This window comes from Ahaetulla prasina, chromosome 11 (assembly GCF_028640845.1).
Source record: "Ahaetulla prasina isolate Xishuangbanna chromosome 11, ASM2864084v1, whole genome shotgun sequence".
NCBI lineage: Eukaryota > Metazoa > Chordata > Lepidosauria > Squamata > Colubridae > Ahaetulla > Ahaetulla prasina.
The window spans coordinates 19,069-40,667 of record NC_080549.1 but is presented as its reverse complement, the minus strand read 5'-3'; the positions used below and the strand labels follow the sequence as shown (position 1 = coordinate 40,667).

The window sequence follows — 21,599 nt, the reverse complement described above, 5'->3', positions numbered from 1 at the left end:
CAGACATAGCACACAGACTTCACACAACAGTCCTTGGATGCTGATTTTGCCTCCCAAGATGTGGGAAGGAGCTGGTTCCTCTGGCTGAGGCAAGGGACATCGGATTCCAGCCATTGCAACTAGAAATACAACCATCTAAGAATGAAAGCAGTTCCTTGCCGCCCCGATCAATATGAATGATAGAGCAAGGCTCCATGCCAGTTTTTCAGAGCTACCGAATAAACTTCTAGGTACTTTTGTTCTTGAAAAGAGCGGGAACTTCTCTTGGAAGGTTGTGATCATCAGAGCCAGTTCGATTAGAGTTCTTTTTGCATTGATGATGTTCCTTAGTTGGAGAATGAAACATCTGCAAGAAAACAACCATGTTCGGAGAGCACCAAAGACCCCCCACAGTTCAACCATCCAATGTTCTCTTCTATTGGCTCCCATTTCTTGTTCTGAAATGCTGCTTGTACTGCCTTTTCTATGCAGTAATAAAAGATTAGAAGTAGAATCCATAGGAGGCTCTTCCTTGTTTTTGTTTAAAAGCATGGTCAAGACTCCCTTGGCTTCAGGACAATCTTAACTTGTACCAATCTAGAAAAGCTTGGAGAACATCGCTGCTAAGTATGTACTGCTAATCTAGGCGACCTCTACTGCAAGACAGCCACAAAAACTAATAGATGTGAAAACTATGTGAAAAGTCTGGTAGTTTTCAGGGTGGTGGCTGATGAAGAGCAAGGCAGGGAAACTAGGAACAAACTCACTCTGAAATGCCGCCTCAACCACAGTTTGCTATCTCAGCCCCAGCTGACTCCTGCTCAGAAGGTGACGTGGAGGAAATGTGGCACAGACAGGAGTGACAGAATCGGCCACATTTACTGAGTTGAAACTTCCAAGTCTTCTGTGCTGGCAGTAATAAAAATGGAAAGATTCAGGATCAATGCACAAAGTGCTATCCTGCCAGAAAAGCAAAAGATCTTCTGAAGAAGGTACCTCTCAGTGTGGCTTCATGCAACTGAGCCAAGACTCCAGTTCCAGATGTCTTCTTGTGCCACTTATCAGATCAATAAATGTTAGAGAACCTGCGAATGCAACAGAAGGATTACTCTGCACTGCCATTCATCATTAGCCATCTTTATCAGCACCAGCTTCGTTTTGTCTGGATTTAGCTTGAACAACTCTGATTCTACCTAGGTGACATCAGTTTTTTGTTTTTGTTTTTTTAATTTATATCCCGCCCTTCTCCGAAGACTCAGGGCGGCTTACATTGTGTAAGGCAATAGTCTCAGTTCAGGCTAGAGGCAGTTGCTCCAATGCTTTGTTGGATAAAATGAGTTAAAATGCCTATTAAAGCCACAGAAAGCTATGCATGACTTCAGCTGGCAGCAATTTATAGAAATTTAAAACTGCCATGGTGATGATAATAATACTGAAGGACCCACTGCATAGCTCCCCAAGATCATATACCTTCATCGCTGATTTGCTCGTTGAACACATGCAGTCTTCTGCACTCACCCGCTAATTCATTGGGACTTTCTCTATGAAATCTATGACAGCTGTTTTTAAACTCTGGGGCAGAAACAACCTGGTCCAAAGTTTCCTGATTTTGTAGGCCCAACTCTATTGGCAAGGAGGAATTCTTCTGATCAATTTTCAAAGGAACATCATTCAGCCATCATTCAACAAGCCATCTCCATCTCATAGTCACTACAAGAATCAGGTTGGAAAGAATGAAGGCAAGAAATAAAAGGGAGGGAGGACCTTTTTTTTCTAAAAGAAAATAAAACTGTGATGCATCAGTAATGGATTCTTTAGCACCATACCAAGGTACCGTTTCTATCTCCATTGCCACAATGAAGCAGGTGGGGCCAAAGCTTCTCAGTTACCCCAGATAAATCACTCAGAGCTCCCAGAGCAGTCAGTTCCTAGCATTGTGGCACAGCCCTTGCAGACAGGGGAAGAATAACTAAGAAGGTGGTGCTGTCCAAAAAGCCTCCTCACTTGCTCATAGCAGCCCTGAGAAGAGACTCGCGCCAGAGTAACCCCAAGGCTCCATCAGCTGATGACCTGAGCTTCTACCTTCTGCATGATGGTCTTTCCCAGCTCTGCCAGCCAATCAGATTTCTGGGATTTCTCGCTTTGTAGTCCTCAACTTGTATCAAAATTTTTGCTTTTCCATTGTTCAGGGTCTCCCTTCTCCTGAGGTTGTGCTCCTTCTTTAGATCAAATTCATGATACAACCACATCCCATCCTTTTGGAGCGTTGCAGGGCACAAAGGCATTGCAACGGTGTCCCATTCTGACTCCACATTGCCCTCCAAAGCTCTGGCAAAGATCACTTTTGTGGCCTCTTGAGCTGGTTATTTGATATTTATGGATCTGCAGCTGCCTTTTTTGTGGTAGTCAAATGCAATTGTATAACTTGTTTATGTAATTTGGGGGTGGATGATTTGAGGGATTTAAGACTGTGGTTGGGTTGGATTGCAGTACATTTACAGAAACCATGTTTGGCCAATCAAAATGCTTGATTAGATTTGGTTTTCATATTCCATTTGAAACTTAATTTTGACTGAAGTCAACTGATCCTTTTTGAAGAGTTCAGATGTAGGTGTTTGCATTTTAAAAAATAACAATATATAACTAGATTTATTTCTGAGCTTTGCCTGCATGGTAACAAACATGAATGTCTCTTGTTCACTTACTGATTTTCTTCTTATAATTTCTTTCTGACCCTCCTAGCTTGTTTTGGTAGAGCTGCTGGACTGGCTGCAGTGAGTCACAAATTACTTTAAACTGTGCCGTTGATGCTGTGTAGCACAGCCAGTCTCTTCCTCTCATCCCCCACCTCATGTACACACCTACCCTACACTCTCTTTTTGGTTGTCATAGGAACAGCAACCCACCATGTTAACTTTCTCTTTCTCCCTTCTTTCTTTCCTTCTCCCCCCTCCCCACCCTCTGCCCAGAATCACTACCACAGCTGCTTGCATGATGGACTTAAGGAGATACCCCCTTGATCAGCAAAATTGCACTTTGGAAATTGAGAGCTGTGAGTACTAGCTTGGTCTGGAATGGGTTTTTCCAGTGAGTTTGAAGAGGAACATGGGGTCAGGTTGGGTGGGTGGGTAGGGAGACCCTTCTTTGCCTGCCTGCTTTTGACACTTACCCTGCCACTGTGGAAATCTCCTCCTCCTTTGCTTGCAAAATGCTATTTTGTCTCCTTTCCTACTGAATAAGTGGGCTTCTAATGTGGGCACCTGTCAATTTTCTACAATCGCACGTTTTAAACGGGTTCAAAACCAATCACCTTTGAGTGTGTGTTTGTGTGCGTGTGTAGGTGTTTGTTACTGCAAAACTGAGGTGCTGGATGGTCTTCAGAGTGCAAGAAGTGCACATTTGCCCAGTGGCACAGAAGCACCTCCCCATCTTAATGACCTCCTGTAATTGGGTGAGAGGCTTCTGCTGCTTGCCAGAGGGGAAGATTTTGGCTAGCTGCCATCTGGGCAAAGGTGTCTGGTTATGGCTGTCTGGCCCACTCCCACCTCCAGCCGGACACACTCGGCCTCCTGGAATCCGCCTGAAGCTTCAGCGGAGCGGATAGCGTGAGGCTTCTGCGCATCCCATGGGCCCAGCTTCATTGCTGCCAAGGAACTTTCCCTTCGCCCTGCTCCTCTTCTGCAACCTCAGCCAACAGAGGCCTCCAGCAGGAAAAGGAGCCCTTCCCCCTCCCCGCTGGGCTCAGGAGGGGGATGCTGAGAGTGAGGGCTTCCCCCTTTAGGCCCCATCATCCCGGGAGAGCCACATTCATACGTTTTGCCTGCCAAGTGAGGCTGCAACGGGAGTTGCAGGAACCTGACGCTGCACTTTAAAGCAAGGCTCCCTGTCCTCCCATGAAAATGTGCTTGACAGCTGACCACCACCATTGGGCGATCCAGTATTGGGCAGAAGAGTGCAGCCAGTCTGGAAGCCGGGATGACCCTGACTCGTGCGCTTCGATGCAGGCGAGGCTGGGTGAGAGGCGGGGTGGGAAGGGAGCCAGACTCCTCTTGAGACTTCAGAAAACCAGGGCGGCTTTAACTGGAATGGGCAATCCTACAGCTTGGGGTGTAAGAGTGCATGATAGGAAAGCACAAGAGGCAGCCCCTTACATGCCCAAAGACAGCCATATGTGGGAATGGGGAGGAACTCCTGTAGTTAGATGTTCCTTTGTCATTCATCAGAGTTTCCAAACCTTTCTCACCCTTGTCCCAAAGGTGCTTTTTTCAGGAGGCAACTGGACTTTCTTGTTTTTTGCTTTTGTTTTCTTTGGAAGATGTTTCACTTCTCATCCAAGAAACTTCTTCAACTCTGACAGGATAGTGGGGAATGGAAGGATTTATATTCCTTGCAGACAGCTAGTAATCTGCATCCTTTTCGCGGGGTCGTTGAAGCACTTGGAGGTTTATTTGTGTCCTCAGGATCACCCGAGTGATGCTCCTGGTTCCTGTAGTCTGCCATTTTTCTCTGGAAATCTAGTCCTACTTCCATACCATTCAAAAGGTGTTCATCCCAAATTGTATAGCTAAAAGTCTGTAGAGATTCTCAGTCACCCAGGTCATGGTTGTCCCAAAGGTGCTTTTTCTTTCAAAAGAAAAGACAAGAAAGTCCAGTTGCCTCCTGAAAAAGCACCTTTGGGACAACCATGACCTGGGTGACTGAGAATCTTTACCGGCCTTTCTCTTCCTTGGAAACATTTGAGTGGGAAAATCCTTTATTTTCTCCATCCCCCCACCGCTCCTCTCTTCATTTAGGAAATGTAAGGTGCAATTCCTAGGGCTGGAGCAAGTTTAGCAGACTGAGTCTGCCCTCTGTGTTGGTTGGGGGGGGGGCATTGGGAGGTGACTTGGAAAGACAGCTTCCCCAAACCTGTAAGGCTAAGATTTCCCAGCTGTCATCGCTGGAAAGTATGAGAGCTGCAACAGGTTCTTCACCAGGAGAGAAAAATGCTTTCTTTTTGCAGAAGAACTAGGATTTGTGTTTACATTTGTGACAGCTATTAAATCCCAGTAGCACTAATATAAATCTGCATACACCAGTATGATGCTAACTTGTGTCCTGTGAGCCTGTGGCTCCCACATCCTCTGGCTATTCAGAAATACTCTGCAGGCTTTGCATTGACTCTCTCTGTGCTCCTCTTTTCTCTAGATGGCTACACAGTTGATGACATCGTGTTCTTTTGGCAAGGAAATAATTCAGCTGTGACAGGGATGGAGGTCCTTGAGCTGCCCCAGTTCACCATCATTGAGCAAAGGCTTGTCACCAGAGAAGTGGTCTTTACTACAGGTGAATTTTTCCTTCCTTCCCATACAATTTCTTGGTGCATCAAAGCCCCGATGTAAACACCAAGAGATTTAGTTACACACATAATGCAAAGACCTAGCTCCCTAGGGTAGAATTCAAAGTTGAGGAAAGAAAGGGGTGACCAGTAGCAGGCAGAATGGGCTCAGTTACAGTGGCATTGGGTTCACCCTTGGAAGTCCTGATGACCAAGGGAGGGGCAGATCAGCAGGGAGAACATTATATGGTACGTAGAAGCAGAACATGACTTGATGGCACATAATCCATCGATCTTGGCCAGACATTTTCCATCGGAGCAGGAGGGAGCAAGTAATAAGGTGCTTTAACTGTTCTCTCCATTTCTGATTGCATGTGCTTCTCTTTCTGTTGGTCCTGCTTCATGGTATAGGTTCTCCTCTTGGATTTTGTCTCCTGTATTCCCTGAAAATGGAGGGAGACTACCTGTGGATGTCAGCAAGTTCCAAAAAGCATCTGGATATGGCTCAATTAGCCCACTAAGTGTGGATGCTTATGAATAATCTGTGAGGTGGTGGTGGGGGAAATGAATCAATGAATGAGCCTATCTCCTCACAAGTTTCTGGTAGCGCAGTGGCTGGAGTGCAGTACTACAGACTAACTCACTGCTCATTCCAGCAGTTTGATTCTGAAGGGCTCCAGGTTAACTCAGCCTTCCATCCTTCCAAGGGAGGTGGGTAAAATAAGGACCCAGATTGTTGGGGGCAATATGCTGCCTCTGTAAACTGTTTAGAGAGGGCTGTAAAGCACTGTGAAGCTGTATATAAGTCTAAGCGCTATTGCTATTGCTGTTAACTTTTGCTGCTGTTTGGGAGAAGCTGAGGCTGTCTTTGGAGCTATGGGGTGAGCTGCATTTCTGCCCAGCTGCAGCTGTCTTTCCCACAACCCCAGCTTCATTCTGTCACTTATCTTGACTAGATAATATTTGGGCCCCTTTAGGTTAGAATATACTACAATTGCATTGAAAACTGAGCGATCTATTTAGCTGAAGCAATTTTTCATAACCTTCTTATTTCACAGAGCCTCCTTCTTTCCCTCCCAAAGCGTGTCTCTCTTTGCCAAGTTAGCTTCATTGTTTATCATTCATTACTACTGTTCTTATGTTGCCCAATTACAGTATTGTAATATTGCAATAAATGTCATTCACAACCAATACCATCAATTAAAATCCATACTGTAAACTAATCATTAAAGTGCATAGACAAAATTAAAAATTAAACAACTAAGGTTTATTGTTTCATTGCAAGGACTATATTTGGAAAGGGTTAAGTTACAATAAATACAAATGCAACTCCTTTTGTCTTATAACAGATGGTGGTTGTAGGGAGTAATGAAAAAGGATGAGAGATAGTTAGAAAGATAAAAAGAGTTTTAGTTGTCAGTTGCTCTTCTGATGGGGCTTAGAGGGATTCCCCAGATGACTGGTCCCTGCAGGAGCTCTGAGACCTCTTGGGATCAGGTTGCCCCCCCGCACCCACTTTGGCTGATCATTGCAGGATTTTATACTTTACATGGCTGTGAAATAGATAGTCGCTGCTATTTACACAACTGGCACAATTTCATTGCTATAAAGGGCTGGAAGGACATAGGAAGAATAATCTTTGTTCCTTCAAGCAGAACAGAAAACAGACAGTTGGATTACAACTGTCATTTTATATTGTGGCTGCTTATTTGTCATTTAGATTTACTTACCATCTATTGGACAGTGTATAATGATTACTTTGATGTTGAGTTCTGTGCTGAGAAAAACTAGAAATTTCCACTGACATGATTCCAAGATCTTCTCATTATATTGTTTTTCCCCCTTGTCTATTTGGTAGGTTCCTATCTTCGCTTGTCACTCAGCTTTCGAATAAAACGGAACATCGGTTATTTCATCCTTCAGACATACATGCCTTCCATTCTCATCACGATTCTTTCCTGGGTCTCTTTCTGGATCAATTACGATGCCTCTGCAGCCCGGGTTGCCCTAGGTAGGTCTTCAGATTGACATCGACTTAAGACTGAGGTGGCTACAACAGAAGAAAAATGTTTATCATGAACATTTCAAAAAATTGGGGAAGTTTTCTAAAGGTTTGTAGTAGTAAGCTGTAGGCAGGAAGGCTTACAAAGTTGGCCAAGAAATTTCTGTTTTCTCTTTCACAGATTGTTTCTTGGGGATGTAAGTATATCAATAATGCTCTTCTCTCAGAAGTTTTGCAACATCTATTTCTTTTCTCTGTGTAAATTGAGAGGCTAACCCAAACAAGAAAATGTTGTTCAACTTTGAAGTCAGGGCCTTGGCTATCATTAATAAGCCATCTGCCTCTACAGGAGCCGGGATCCAATTAATTTAAGTAACTAATGATAAACAATATTTCTCCCTCCCAACTAATTATGGGAAACAATATGACCCTACCGATTTTTTAAATTATATCTAGTATACCAGCTGAATTCCACTGTAGGCATGAATACCAGTCTTCAGGGTTATTTTGTTATCTGCACAACCACTCAGTTTTGTGATAAGTAAAACGTGGGGCAAGTCTGATTTGGGAAAGGATAAGGGCTGGGGCTATACTTGGTCAAAATATTACTGGGACAAGAATTAAAAGAATCTGGATAAGATAAATATATTTTTTTGAATAATTGCTTTTTAAAAGAATGAATCCTGGAAATTAAACTTGTAAGTGATCTGAACTTCAGCAGTTCAGATTATTATTCATATTTTGGTTCATCACACAGTCAGCCAGATGTTCACACTAGATTTGGCATTTTTTCCTATCTGTTGAGCGGGGATAGGCAGATGTGGATGTTTGATGGTCCTAAAGGTCTCATCTCAGGATGGAAGCTCTTCTGAGCAAAACTGCCTTTTGCAATTGACTGGTAGTGATTTTGTCAATGCCCATGGTGTTTCAAGTGGTGCTCCAGTTGATTATACCCAAGGCGCCCATTGCTATTGTGTACTGTCTTTGTTTTTCTTTTGCCACTTCTATTTGCAGGTTTTTGTATTTTATTATTCTTATTTTGATTATTATTCTGCCCAGTTCCCAGCAATTCCGGGCAATTTACAAATGTTTTAAGACATTAAAAACACAAAGAGCAACAAAAGCAAAGATAGCAGGATGACAAACCAGGTGGGAACAAAGGAAAACAACCCAATTTAAGAGGAGACTTCAATTCATTCTCATCAAAGACTTAGGCAAAGAGCCAGATCTTCAGGGGCATGCCATAAAAATGCCAAACCCAGTCTAAACATCTGGCTAATTGTTCCACCAACAATAATAATATGCCACTCAACTCCCAGCACCTCTTTATCAATGTATGCCCAAACTCACAAGACTTGTATGGCGGATCTTGTACAGTATTGTCAAGTAGATGGCAGAGCAACCTGGGACTTATTACAGTGACTACTTAATCCAGAATCCTACCATTAAAGGGGCAGGCTGTGGGGGCCCTGGGGAGAGGGGCTCCACCCAGGAATCAGCTTTCTTTTGCCGAATTAGTGCAGGCTTTTCACACAATCATCCCTCCCTGGTGCCCTGTGGTGTTTTTTTTAAATTGCCTCCAAAAGTATTTTAAAAAGGTGCGGTGCAGCTGCCCTTGCTCCACTGAAAATCTTTTCCCAACCACAATCAGTTTGAAAGCACTAAATGTGTGTCTGAACTCTCCCTCCATAGGGGTCACCACAGTCCTCACCATGACGACCATCAACACGCACCTTCGGGAAACCCTGCCCAAAATCCCCTATGTCAAAGCCATCGACGTCTATCTCATGGGCTGCTTTGTCTTTGTGTTCCTGGCACTCCTGGAATATGCCTTCGTCAACTACATTTTCTTCGGCCGGGGCCCCCGGCAGCAGAAGAAACAGAGCGAGCGTCTCAACAAGGCAGCTAACGAGAAGCACCGCTACGAGGAGAAGCGGGTGAGAGAGCAGGTGGGTTGCTTTGCTCATTGCAGAATTACGGGCAAACTAATACAGGTTGCATCTGGTGAGTGTTCAGCGTAGAGAACAAGGAGGAAGATCTTGAAGGTTATGTTTTCCTTTGACAAACATTTATACAATTTATTATTAATTCCAATCTTCAAGTAATCATTATCTTTATAGAGATAAAACATACATATACAAATTCCTTAAATATTCCTTGTAGCATTCCCTTAGTTTAGTTTCATCCTAAAGCTTTTGTCACTTTTATTCTTTATTCTGTTCCTCTTTGGGGTTTTCTTTACTACCTTCTATTTTTCTTTTTATAAAGATTATACCTTCCTCACTTTTTGGAGCAATCCTTTTCTCAGATGCAGGTTTTCTAATCCAGAGTCCCTTTCTCTTTGTCCTTCCACCAAGTGGGGAAAAATATCTCTCTTTTTCATTTACTCTATTGGAAGAGAGATCTGTTTTCGAATACTTGTTCATACATAATGTTTGCTTTCTCTTCCTGCAAATGCTTTACAGGTAGTTCTTAGATTACAGCCATTTGTTCAGCGACTGTTCAGAGATGACAGCGCTGAACAAATAGTACTCACATCCAGTCCTTGAAGTGTCAGTCACTAAACTTCCTCATGGCCACCAATTCATGATTTTTGATGCTCCTTATGAGCAAAGACAGTGAGGAAGGAAGTAGGAAGGTAGAAGTCGTGATCACATGAGGTCCTCTCTTCATGACCCACAGAGCCCTTGGATTACAACAGTAACCAGGACGGCTGGAATTGCCATTGCTAAGTGACATGGTCAGATGGCATCACTTAGCAATGGAAAATTTGGTCTCAATTGTCAGTGGTAACCTGAGGACTCTTTGTACTTTCACACGTGATCCTTTCCATGAAAATTTGTGAAAAAGCTGCTCAAATAAATGTATCATTTATGACATCAACACCTGTGTTCAGGTACCATCCATTGTACAGACGAAATGTTAATACTGTGCAATATCTCTGGCCCTTTTTTCCAGGTGGACCCTTATGGCAACATTCTCCTCAGCTCTTTGGAAATGAACAATGAATTATTAGCTTCTGATATGATGACAACAGGAGGAGAATCACGAAACTCTGTCATGTCCTATGAAGGATCAGGAATCCAGTTCCGCAAGCCGCTGGGACCCCGAGATGGCTTTGGACACCACCCACCACTAGAACGCCATGTCCCATTGACCCATCATGCGGCAGCCCGTAATCGTGCCAACTGCCGACTCCGCCGACGATCGTCCAAACTGAAGCTCAAAATTCCTGACCTGGCAGATGTCAGCACCATTGACAAATGGTCAAGGATCATTTTCCCCATCACTTTCGGATTCTTCAACCTGGTTTACTGGTTGTACTATGTAAATTGATGCCTGCAGATCAGAGGAAGAATAGGGGAAGACACTCAGACTATGACAACAACACAGGAGTGTGGCGATCTTTGGGGTTTGGTTATTCTCTTGATTATGACCAATTTTTCACTCCATCCCCACCTTTGATTTACATTTCTGCAAATCGTTATTCCTCTTTTCAGCACATGATGCACACACAGTTTGTGTGGTGGGCTATGTGGGTTTGTTGAAGGGGGAGGGAATGGTTTTCAGGGATTTTCCTACCTTCCCTCCCTCCCCCTCTCTTATGCTTGAAATACTTCACCCCCAGGGATGGGTAGTGGGGAGATAATCTCTGTCTCTTTTAATTCATTATTTCAGCTAATTTAGTTATTAGGATAGTCTTGCAAAAGTTAGCTCTAGAATGTGTTGGCAAATGCCTGGCCATCATCTCATTGACTCACAGATTGTGCAGTTCCTTACCGGTAAGGTTATTCCAAGAGTTTTTCTTTCTTCATGGATTGATTCTTTTGAAAGACATTCTCCCACAGCATGAGTTTCCTTTATTTTGTCTCACCTTCTATCTTATAGGTGCATAAGGGTTTGTTTAAAACAATAGAACCCTTATTTTGCAACCGTTTGGCAGAAAGGGAAACTTACCCATGGGGGAGGGGGGACATCTGCTGTGAGCGTGTTGAGGACAAAGGCATGTTTGCAAGCTGCATTTATGACTTTCACACTTTTGGGAGGGTTTGCTTTCCTGGGGTGAATGTATACTTTCTGGGGTGAGGGAGGGATTTGTATCGTCCATTGGTGGAATAGAATCGAGAGTCGTAGGTGTAAAGGAAGGCGGTAGCGATGGCTGCTCTGTACCCCTCCTTCAGGTTGACTTTGCCCGGGTTGGGTGGGCCCCTTTGGGGCTGCCACAGCTTTCCCTGCCACTGCCGTTATTTCTTGATGCCAGAGATGGACTTGAAAACATCTCAGGTGGCACTAAAGCTTAGATAGATCCTTTCTACAGTTCTTTTTATAATCTCTTTTGATTGGATATAATGTAACCTAGGAATAGAGTCCATGAAGTTATAATTATTTGCAAATTCCAATGAGCAAAATTGTGGACCATGATCTGTGGTTTATTTATTTTTATTTTATTACTTTATTTTGTCTTCGATTTTATTTACAGAATAACAGAGTTGGAAAGGACTTTCGAGGTCTTATAGTCCAACCTCCTGCTAGGCAGGAAACCCTACACCATTTCAGACAAATGGTTGTCCAATCTCTTCTTATAAACTTCCAGTGATGGAGCATCACAACTTCTGGAGGCAAGTTGTACCACTGATTAATTGTTCTGTCAGGAAATTTCTCCTTAGTTCTAGATTAGTTCTCATCTGCTGCTTCTTATCCTGCCTTCAGGTGCTTTGGAGAATAGTTTGACTCACTCTTTTTTGTGGCAGCCCCTGAAGTATTGGAGCACTGCTACCATGTCACCCCTAGTCCTTCTTTTCATTAAACTAGACATACTCAATTCCAGCAATCGTTCTTTATATGTTTTAGCCTCTGATCCCATAATCATCTTTGTTGCTCTTCTCTGCACATCTTTTTTTACATAGTGGCAACACAATGTAAAATTTATATACAATGTATAATGTACAAAATTATACCATGTAATGGTATAATGTAAAATTTATTTAATTTATAGGCTGCCCCATTTCCAAACAACTCTGAGTGGCTGACAATAAAAAAACAATTTATTAAAAGAAACACAATAGAAGAGCAAAATCCAAAAACATCAAGATAAATAAAGCTAAATAAAACAATATCTTCAAAGATTCCACAATTTATGAAAAGAGATAACGCAAATTTATTATTTGACTAAAAAAAATTCTACACAAACTTCACAAAATTTAGAAAAACAACTAGTACAAAATGTTTTTAAAATTCAAATATAGTCATTCCCAACTTCTGCTGATATCTCATTAACTAATCCAATTTCTAATTTCTAAACTAATTTCTGTTGATGCTTTATTTTTCTGAAAATCTGATATACCTTGTATATTATCTTTGGAGTATTCACGCCTAGCCAAAAGAAAACCTTTAAAGGCCTTTGATATATTATTTTCAAATTCTTACTGCTAGCTGTTCAAGTATGATCACTGTATCATTCTTGAAAAGTAAATGTTTAACTTTTTTCTTTAATTCTAATATTTTTTTACATTCTCTGGAACGCTTTCCTTTTTGAGACATGCTCATTTTGATTTTAATTTCATGTTCCTGAATAATTGTAACAATCTATCATTTAATGTAGCATCTTTAAATTCTTCCACTTTTCTATCATAAAGAAGGCATCCTGTACATTGTTTTGTCAAAGACCTCTGTACCGGCAAACCACGTGCAATTACTGGCTATTTCCAGATTTAAACATTTGTTGTTTAATTAATATTAAACATTAATAACCAACTTTGGATTCCTACACATGAACAGTATAACAGTTCCTTAAAAACAGCTTGCAAAGATTTATGATCAGTCTCTAGTAAAAGTTGTTTTCTGGAAGTAGCAAGAATTCTTGTACATCCAAAAATGATAGCTAACATTTCTTTTTCTATCTGAGAATAATTTCGTTGTGCTTTACACATGGCTTTGGAGAGATGCCAGAGGAAATCTTCCTGGTGGAAATACTGCACCTAAATCAGATGCACTGGCATCTACTGACGACACAGTTTTTCACCTTATATAGTAACATGGGTGCCTTTGTTAACAACCCTCTTAATTTATTAAATTTGTCTTCATCAATTGGCATCCACTGTAATTCCATTTCTGGAAGATGTTTTGCTAAATAATTGATCATACTTAAATATTGCTCAGTACATTAACAATAGTTTCAATCTTCATTTTGTCAGGTTTCACAGCAGTGCAGTTAGCATATGCCCCAAATGCTTTACCTCATTTAAGCTAAGCATATATTTTCATTTATTTTATTTTATTTTTTTCTCTACCTTTTTGAAAGCTTGTTAATTCTTGTGTTCTTGTTTATCCCTAACCTATGCCAGAACATCACCATTAAATGCCACAAAGCACTGCTTCTAAATCATCTAGAATCTGCTGCATTTTATAGATTTCTGGGGGAAAAAGAAATAGCAAATAAACTTTTAAATTTGTACTTATCAAATTTTAAAAATTCATCTCTCCAAACTCCTGTAATCTAACTGCATTTTTTTAAAAAAACTACTTGCATTGAAAACGATAAACAATTGTGTTCCCACAAATTCTTCTTCTACAGTTAGTAACAGTGTTTTCTTAAAATAGCTTTATTTAAATTCCTGGAACCAAAACATATCTTTGTTTCCATCCTGGTTTCTCCATAATTAGTACTCAGTTTACTTATTCAGTAGAGTCATTCACTTTTATTACAACCCCTTGTTCCACTCTATTCAGTTCTTGTTCCATTTTTATGATTACCAGACTATTTCTTGGTGCACAGGAAGTACTTGTTAATTCAATTTGATTCATTTAAATTCATTTAAATTCAATTCAATAATGTCCTGTTAGGTATCCTAATTAAAAATCAATTTTTAAATGTGTATGCTGTATTACACATGACTTTAAAATTCTACTTCTTGCAAAAACTCTCAATACAAGTTTTAAATGAATTACTATGCTTAACCTAAAGTAGTCCTTGTTTTAAAATCCACAACTAGAACTTTAATATCAAACTCATATTTATACCTGCAATTTATTTCACATTTCCCCCCCTGGAACTACTCAATAAGACCCAGCATTTACTTATGCCCCCATAAATTTCAATTTTGTAACAATCTATAATTAAATAAATGCCCCGTTCATCTTTTATTCTCTCTATTTAAAAAACACTGGTCAAAAGTTCTTCATTCAGAGCGCATAAGATGTTTGCCATTAGTTTTATACAGTTTTGCAAAATGAAGGAGCTTTGCTCTGCCTCAACAGCCCGGCAGGTTGTTTCAGGAGGATAAACTCTAGATAGGTTTTTCCACTCTCTGGCCTTTGGCATCCCAAGGGATTGCAAAGATGTAGCTTTTGTTGAATTTAAGGTTTTACTGCTCAGAATTTCAGTTTCCTTTTAACTGCGTTACAGCTGACTCCTCAGCTCTACAGACATCAACAGCATCTTCCAACATTAATCATCGTTCTGTAACTCTTTGGAGTTTCATTCCATACATGATACAATCTTTAAAGAGTTCCCCCAAAATGTGCTGCAAGTTTTAACTCCGTTACAGAGCGGATAATATCTCCTTTTTGTTTCTTTGTAGGCCTTTCATAATGTAATATTCTCAGTCAATACACAGTTATTTTCACGTTTCTCAAACAATTTTTGCAGCTTTTGCTTATCAGATTCCTGGTCAGACTGCAGTAAAGACTTTGCTTGCCTCATCTCCAGCAACATGCAGAAACAGACTGCCTGTAATTTCTCGCTCTTTGCATTAAGCCCACTATCACACAATGCAGCTCAAGTCTTTGCAACCATTTTCTCCGGTTTTCAGCACGTCCTGCAAAAACTAACCTATCTGGGATTGCAGCTAATCTGTACTAGAAATTCCAAATTTTCTCGGTTTTCTTTTGATATCATGCTATATTTGTTCTACCACTCACAAACAGAGATAACCAAAATCCATATCAAGTACTCCTGTAAATTTTACTGCTATCGGTTTACATTAGGTATAAAAAGCTGCTTGTCAGCACCCAGAGGTAACTCTTTTGATCTCATCTACCCCAATTATAATTTTCCTGTCAAGAAGTACAACTTGTAACCACCCCAACTCTCACGGTGGCCACACTGATGCCCATATGTAAAAGGAGCCAGGAGGGTCTCCGTAGTTGGAGGCCAGCTGCAATTAGAACAACCATTGCTCCACTTTTCTCTGGTTGTGGAAATCTATACGGGAAATCAAATAATTATGCCTGGAGGTCTCTATGAAGTAATTGTCAATAGTGATGACCCCACAAGAATGTGTGTGCCAACAGAATATTAACTGATGAAGGAATCCTTTATTTTCTTATTTTCTCAATCTTGCAAATACACACATTTTCCTTCACTCGTGCAGTTAAAATTGCTCCATGTCCAGCTCTTGACATAAATAATCTAGGAAAGTTTGTACTTCCAAACAAAAAACAAAAAACAAAAACCTGACCTTGACCATGGAAAAGGGAGAATAGTTGAGTTGCTGTGACTTGTCACTATTTGGACAAAGATTTCGGCTACCTAAAGGCAATCGTGTCTGTCCACTTCTACCGTCTCTACACCCAACCCCATAATTAACATCCTTTTGATAACTGCAGCCAGTTCTCATTTGACTCTATCAAAATGGCTCAATTTCTGTTCATTAGTATGCCAGTCAAAAAAAATCACAAGGTCATCTTTCTGACAGTTGTGGAGCAGCCAGGAGCTTCCTGGACATCACTCTTTCTATCTTGATTCTTCTTGTGCTTGTTTTCTAGGTCATCCTTGATCAGCTTTTCAAAACATTTTTGTTCAATCTTCTTTGATGCATGCAAACAGTTGAGATTTAATCTGCTTCTCTACTACTGGAGAAGTAACACAGAAGAGAACAGGAGCAGAAAAGATCTTGATGAAAATGCTTGATGAGTCTGCTGATCATCCTGGACTAATCAAAACTCAGGATGAAGTATTTCCATCACAATTCCTTTTCGGGGAGAGAGGAGGAGAAAGAAAAAGAAATATTAATAAATAATGTCAGAACTCTCAGGACAGCACAAACTATAGGCATGCTTTGTTTTCTTCTGCTGGCACAAAATAGGGCCACCACCACTCAGGGACTTTTGTGAATTGTGGGTGCCATCCAATCAATCGCTCCATATTTCAATACCCCACTCCTTCCTCAGGGAGAAAAAAAACCCCCATGTATATGGATTAAACAGTAGACAAGAGAAAAGAAATGTGGACTGAAGTCAGCATGATGTTTTGGAGGCCAAGCTTCATCTACCAATTTGCCTAATCAAATTGCTGAGCCACGATTGGGGGTGATCTCAGCTCAGCAAATGTGATATAAGGACTTGCAGGAAGCTAAGCATTGTACAGGAATGGCTAAAATGCAACCAGAGTCCTGATAGAATAATTCATGAATGGGGAAGGAAAACTAATAATTAACATTGTTAAATAATTAATGGCATGTCAGAGAGTCAAGGCTACAGAGAAATGGAGCTTAGCAGCTGTGGGGTAATTCCTTCAATGTCAGATGGGTCAGTTGCACCATCCAGACCAACTGAGCCTTCTGATTGGCTCATCAAGCCATCAGCATAGGAAGGGTGGGTTGGTTGGGACCAAGTACCTGAAGGGTCTCTATTGTTGCTTTGCATGAAAAGGTCCCTGATTTGAATACCACTGCTCAGTGCAGGCCAAACCAACCTACCTGGTTAGCCTTAGAATTCAATGCAAGGATGATTTCTGTGTTGTGTGACTCTCCTTCAGAGAGTAAAGGGAGGAAAAGGTTTGTCAGAGAGGCCGCCAGCCCTGTGTACGTGTGTGTGATTTTTGTTTTACAATTTTGTTGTTCGATTCTCTAGGCAAGCAAATCGGATGGAACAAGCAGGACAGCAGGAGAAGTGTAATTTTTCAGAAAGAGACTTAATTTGGAAACATGAACAAGGAATGTTGCCCCTGCCGCTGGCATTCTTGTGTTTGGTTGCATTAAACAACAGGAAGTGGGGAAAGATAGAGTTTAGTCACATGCCACAAGCTTGATTTAGCACCAGTTTCTCTTCTGTGGCCTCCCCATATGAAAAAAGGGTGGGGGAGGGGGACGTTGGGTCTGGAAAATAAAGGAAACACTGCAGTTATTTTTGCCCTTTGGCAAATAATAAGCGGTAGAAATCCAAGGATTTCTCTGCCTGGGAAAAACACTGTTTTCTGTTTCTCGTATTTCAGAAAAAAGAATTGGAGATCTGATCCCAATGCACAGTAATGAGCAATATCAGTATGTGGGAATCCTCCATTAGAATCAGGCCAAACCTATTACCAAAAAATTTTTTAGAAGGGATTGGAAAATTAAGTTCCCTGCTCCGGTTTTTCAGCACTGCTGTGTTCTTGCCTAGTGTTTTTTTTGAGCTAGCACAGTAGCTCTGATCAACGTATCGGCGTATGAAGCATACGGGACAGTTGAAGAACAATCGTATACTTAGTAAGGCTTTACTGTCTTCAACCTGAGAAAAACAATCCTACATGCTGTCTGGTTGTTCTCTCCCTGCCAACCTTGTACAACATGCGGATTGTTATCTTATGGATGTAGGACTATCCCAGGGGAAGAAAAGTCTTTCCATGGCTGCACAACTAGCGCCATTATTCATCGTGTTCTCTCTTTTCCCTTACTAAAGTTTCATGCTGTCCGTCATTGGTGAATATTTTAACAATAGTTCTGCCCCTCACAAGAGGAACACATTAATTGACCCAACAGCCTGTATAAATCTCATTTTTATGCAGAAAAATAAGGTGACAATATTTTAAATACAGAGGTAAACATGAATAGAAATGGTAAGGTAAACAACTTGTGTAGTTCCAAGAGTACAAATTTAATAATGATAATAACATCTGCCCATCCCAGATCCTTAGAAATGACTCAATAGGTGGATTGAAATGCCAAATACAGTCTAAACATCTGGTTGACTGTGTAATGAATCATAATAATAATAACATAGATGAGATAGTGGCACATAAGTCTAATAAATGAAGTAAATATGATAGCATTATAGGTTCTTGGGGAAAAATTGGATACATATGAAGACCAACACCAGCTAAAGAATCAGCAGCTGTGTTTTCATATGTTCGTATGCTCTATAATAATACTAATCCCCGCTGTAAATGATGGACAAGGTCTGGAAAAGAACAGTATGGAGGACTAAAACGGGAACAGATGAGTTAACTACATGACATTCATAAGATGCCATGAACAAGCATTTACATCCTAGCATCAGGAAAATTTCTAAATGAAATGCTATTGTATGCAATCAACCACCCTTTCAGGAGTGGGAGAACTCCCAGGCTCAATCATGCCACAGGGCTCAACAGTGGAGGGGAGTTCAATAGTGAACAGTGAACTGGATGGCTCACTTGCAGTGATAAATGTTGAAACGTGGCACTAAATAAGTAGATTCAGTTCCAATGTAGCCATGGTGCAGGAAGTGTTCACCTTCCTCTCATGGCTGGCACTGGCTTATGCTGCTTTCGTACCTACATTTGAGGACAGAAAAAGGCGCTGCTTGGCCAGGCTGGAAATGATGGTGGGAAATTGCAGGAAGGAAGCCAAATGGACAGAGTCCTTGGCAAGATTGCCACCAAAGCCATTAAGAGACATCAAAGGTGGTATCTAATTCCCAAATTTGCCTACATGATGATGATGATCTTTTTTTCTAAAGAATTCTCCTGTTTCTGTCCTGGGGCAAGCAACGTATTACACATGAATAGACTTCCTAAGTGCCATATAATTTATAATGACAGAATTAGTGTTTGTGCCAAGTGGGGATTCTAAACTGCGCCGGATAGAAATGAAAGGAAGTAACTGCTGGGAGACCAGGCAGCGTTTACACGACGTTTCAGTGAAAAGATTCCAAAAGAGCTCCTGGCAGGGAAAAGCTGACTTGGTCTTGCCTGCAACAGCTGGCAATTTATATTGTAGCAAACTTCTACCCAAACCGGAAAATGGTGCCAAGGAGAAAGAAGACCCTGCATTTCATTGGTACATCCCACCTTCCCTATTTGGATGGAAAAAGAAAACTCAGTGAGTTTAGTGGGATTTGACTTCACTCTTCTTAGCATCCACTTTCTCTCAGGCTTTGTAAAGTCGCATTCCAAACTTTAGGAAAATGCGGCTTTCCAAACAAAGTCTCTTTAAAAGGAGTGAGTAGAAGGCTGTCAAATATCACCTTTCTCAGCTGACCCAGGTCAGTCAAAAGGCATCTGAATCTGGACAGGAGACTGAAAATATACAGGTCATCTGTGTTATCACGTAAACTTGTGGTACGTGAAGCCTTTTATACTCTTATTAGAACTTGTTATCGTCTGTATGCTGCCGATGCTTAAGCTCTGGATCTGGCACAGGAACGCCAGTTCCAGTCGAGAGTGCCGAGAATCCTTTCTGCGGCCAAAATCTGGCAGGGGAGGAGAGCAGTGATGGGATTCAGCCAGTTCGCACCACTTTGGGAGAACCGGTTGTTAACTTTCTGAGCAGTTTGGCAAACTGGTTGTTGGAAGAAATCATTAGGACAGAGAACAGGTTGTTAAATTTCTTGAATCCCACCACTGGAGGAGAGCCACAGGCGCCTTTGCAGGGGCCTTAGTCCAAAGGAGGCAGTGACTAAAGAAAAAAGGAGACTGGGCCCGGTCAAAATTTGAATATTACCTGAGTGAATTCAGCTGAAAGTAATAATGCATATATACACACCAATGCATTTCACCAAGTAATTCCCCTATCGTGTTAAAATTAAGTGAAACTGCAATTCATTGGCAAGTTTTCAAATTGCTCTGGAGGTCTATAGAGGACTACTTGCTCAGGACATTTTCAGGGCTGTAATTAAGTTAGGTGCTTTGGGTGTCGGTATTACTTTACGTTTAGGCAACAGGAATTTCTGCTCAATAATTTAAATTTGAAACAAGTTTTAGACATGTGCTATGGCCATTTATCTAAAACTGGCATAGTTTCACAAGGCAAACAACGCTGCAGTTGACCAGGAGGCGTTAATTTAGCTCTGTGGTGTCAATGGCCATCTCTATAGAGATCAAGACAGAAGACTTTAGCCGCATCAGAACATTCACCAGAAGCCACAAGATATGCCCCTTCTGTCTTCTAAGAGACCATCTGATCGACTTTAAGTAAAGCCAGGAAAAGGCAGAAGATTCCATTATCATGATCTGGGAGCAGATGTTGCAGTAGACACTGTTCTGTCCAACCTATTTAATCTTTCCTAAACAGATTACTTTGTACCCTACACAAAGAAAAGAAAAGAAGAAAAGCAGCTTTTTAATTACATTTGATTTGCAATTTGTGCATGAAATGTTCTTTTTTATATATTTTTTTCCTCATGAAAGCGAATTCTGCTTTACAAGTGTACAAAGCAGGAAAGGAAATAATCTTTCTAGCAAAGTGATTTAGCTGTAGATTTTTGTATAAAAAGGCAAGAAAACAAACAAAACAAAAAAGAAAGAAAATAAAATAACTTAAAGAGCCATCTTTGTCTACTCTAAGGTGTGAAAATGCAATTGGTGAGCAAATACTTCCTTTTCACAAGCAGCCACTGCTTGCGAGTTGAGAGTTATCCAGAGCTCCAGCTCTGCAGAAGAGAGAAAGCGATTGGAAGTGCAGACTCACCAATTGCTTCATTAATAATGTGCTTTCAAAAACTGTCTCTTTTAATACATAGGGCAGATTTCGTTTTTGATTCTGTTACTTTAACAGTGACAGTTTTTGAAAAATGTCAAGGAACTAACATTTAAAAAAGAAACTTGAACATAGTTTACAGTTTTGTATAAAATACGGTCAATATTAACAGTGTTTTTTAACAATCATAAGAGTGCCAAACAATGTAAAGTGCGTACATTCATGTTTTTCCTTTCCTTTTTTGTTTTGAAAAGTACTGAAACCCACAGACACACGCACGCACACATACAGACACACATACATCCCTAACTCTAATCCTTTTTAAAGAAAAATCAAATGACAATGTATATGGTCTAAAATGTATTTTAAAATTGTTAAATAATAATCGGTCAGGAATTTTTTTTGTTTTTTTAACCCAGAAAAGAAATAACACTTTCAAAATACAGCTTGATAGAAGATATGTTTATTTCTTTCCCTAGTTTGAATGTAGAAGTGTTTTTCGGTTTGGGGAACACAACATCCTGGAATAAAGGAAGAGAAGGGGATGTCTCTCGGCAGTAACTGGGGGAAAACTAGGGCCCAGAATAATAAGCTTTGGTCCTTGGAATATCGGATGGGAATACATTTAGTACAGAAACTTGCTCTG

At 40.8% G+C, this 21,599-nt stretch overlaps 1 protein-coding gene across 2 annotated transcripts in view; it reads left to right on the top strand.

Annotated features, from left to right (window-relative positions):
• Positions 1–21,358, top strand: part of LOC131183850 (gamma-aminobutyric acid receptor subunit beta-4) — a 68,964-nt gene extending 47,606 nt beyond the window's left edge. For both annotated transcript variants that reach the window (XM_058154570.1, XM_058154572.1), the window contains exons 5-9: positions 2,949–3,031; positions 5,167–5,304; positions 7,155–7,307; positions 8,991–9,247; positions 10,257–21,358. In XM_058154570.1, the coding sequence (XP_058010553.1) occupies positions 2,949–3,031; positions 5,167–5,304; positions 7,155–7,307; positions 8,991–9,247; positions 10,257–10,634 (1,009 nt within the window). In that variant the 3' untranslated portion in view covers positions 10,635–21,358. The remainder of the gene's footprint in view (positions 1–2,948; positions 3,032–5,166; positions 5,305–7,154; positions 7,308–8,990; positions 9,248–10,256) is intronic.
• Positions 21,359–21,599: the final 241 nt, after the last annotated feature.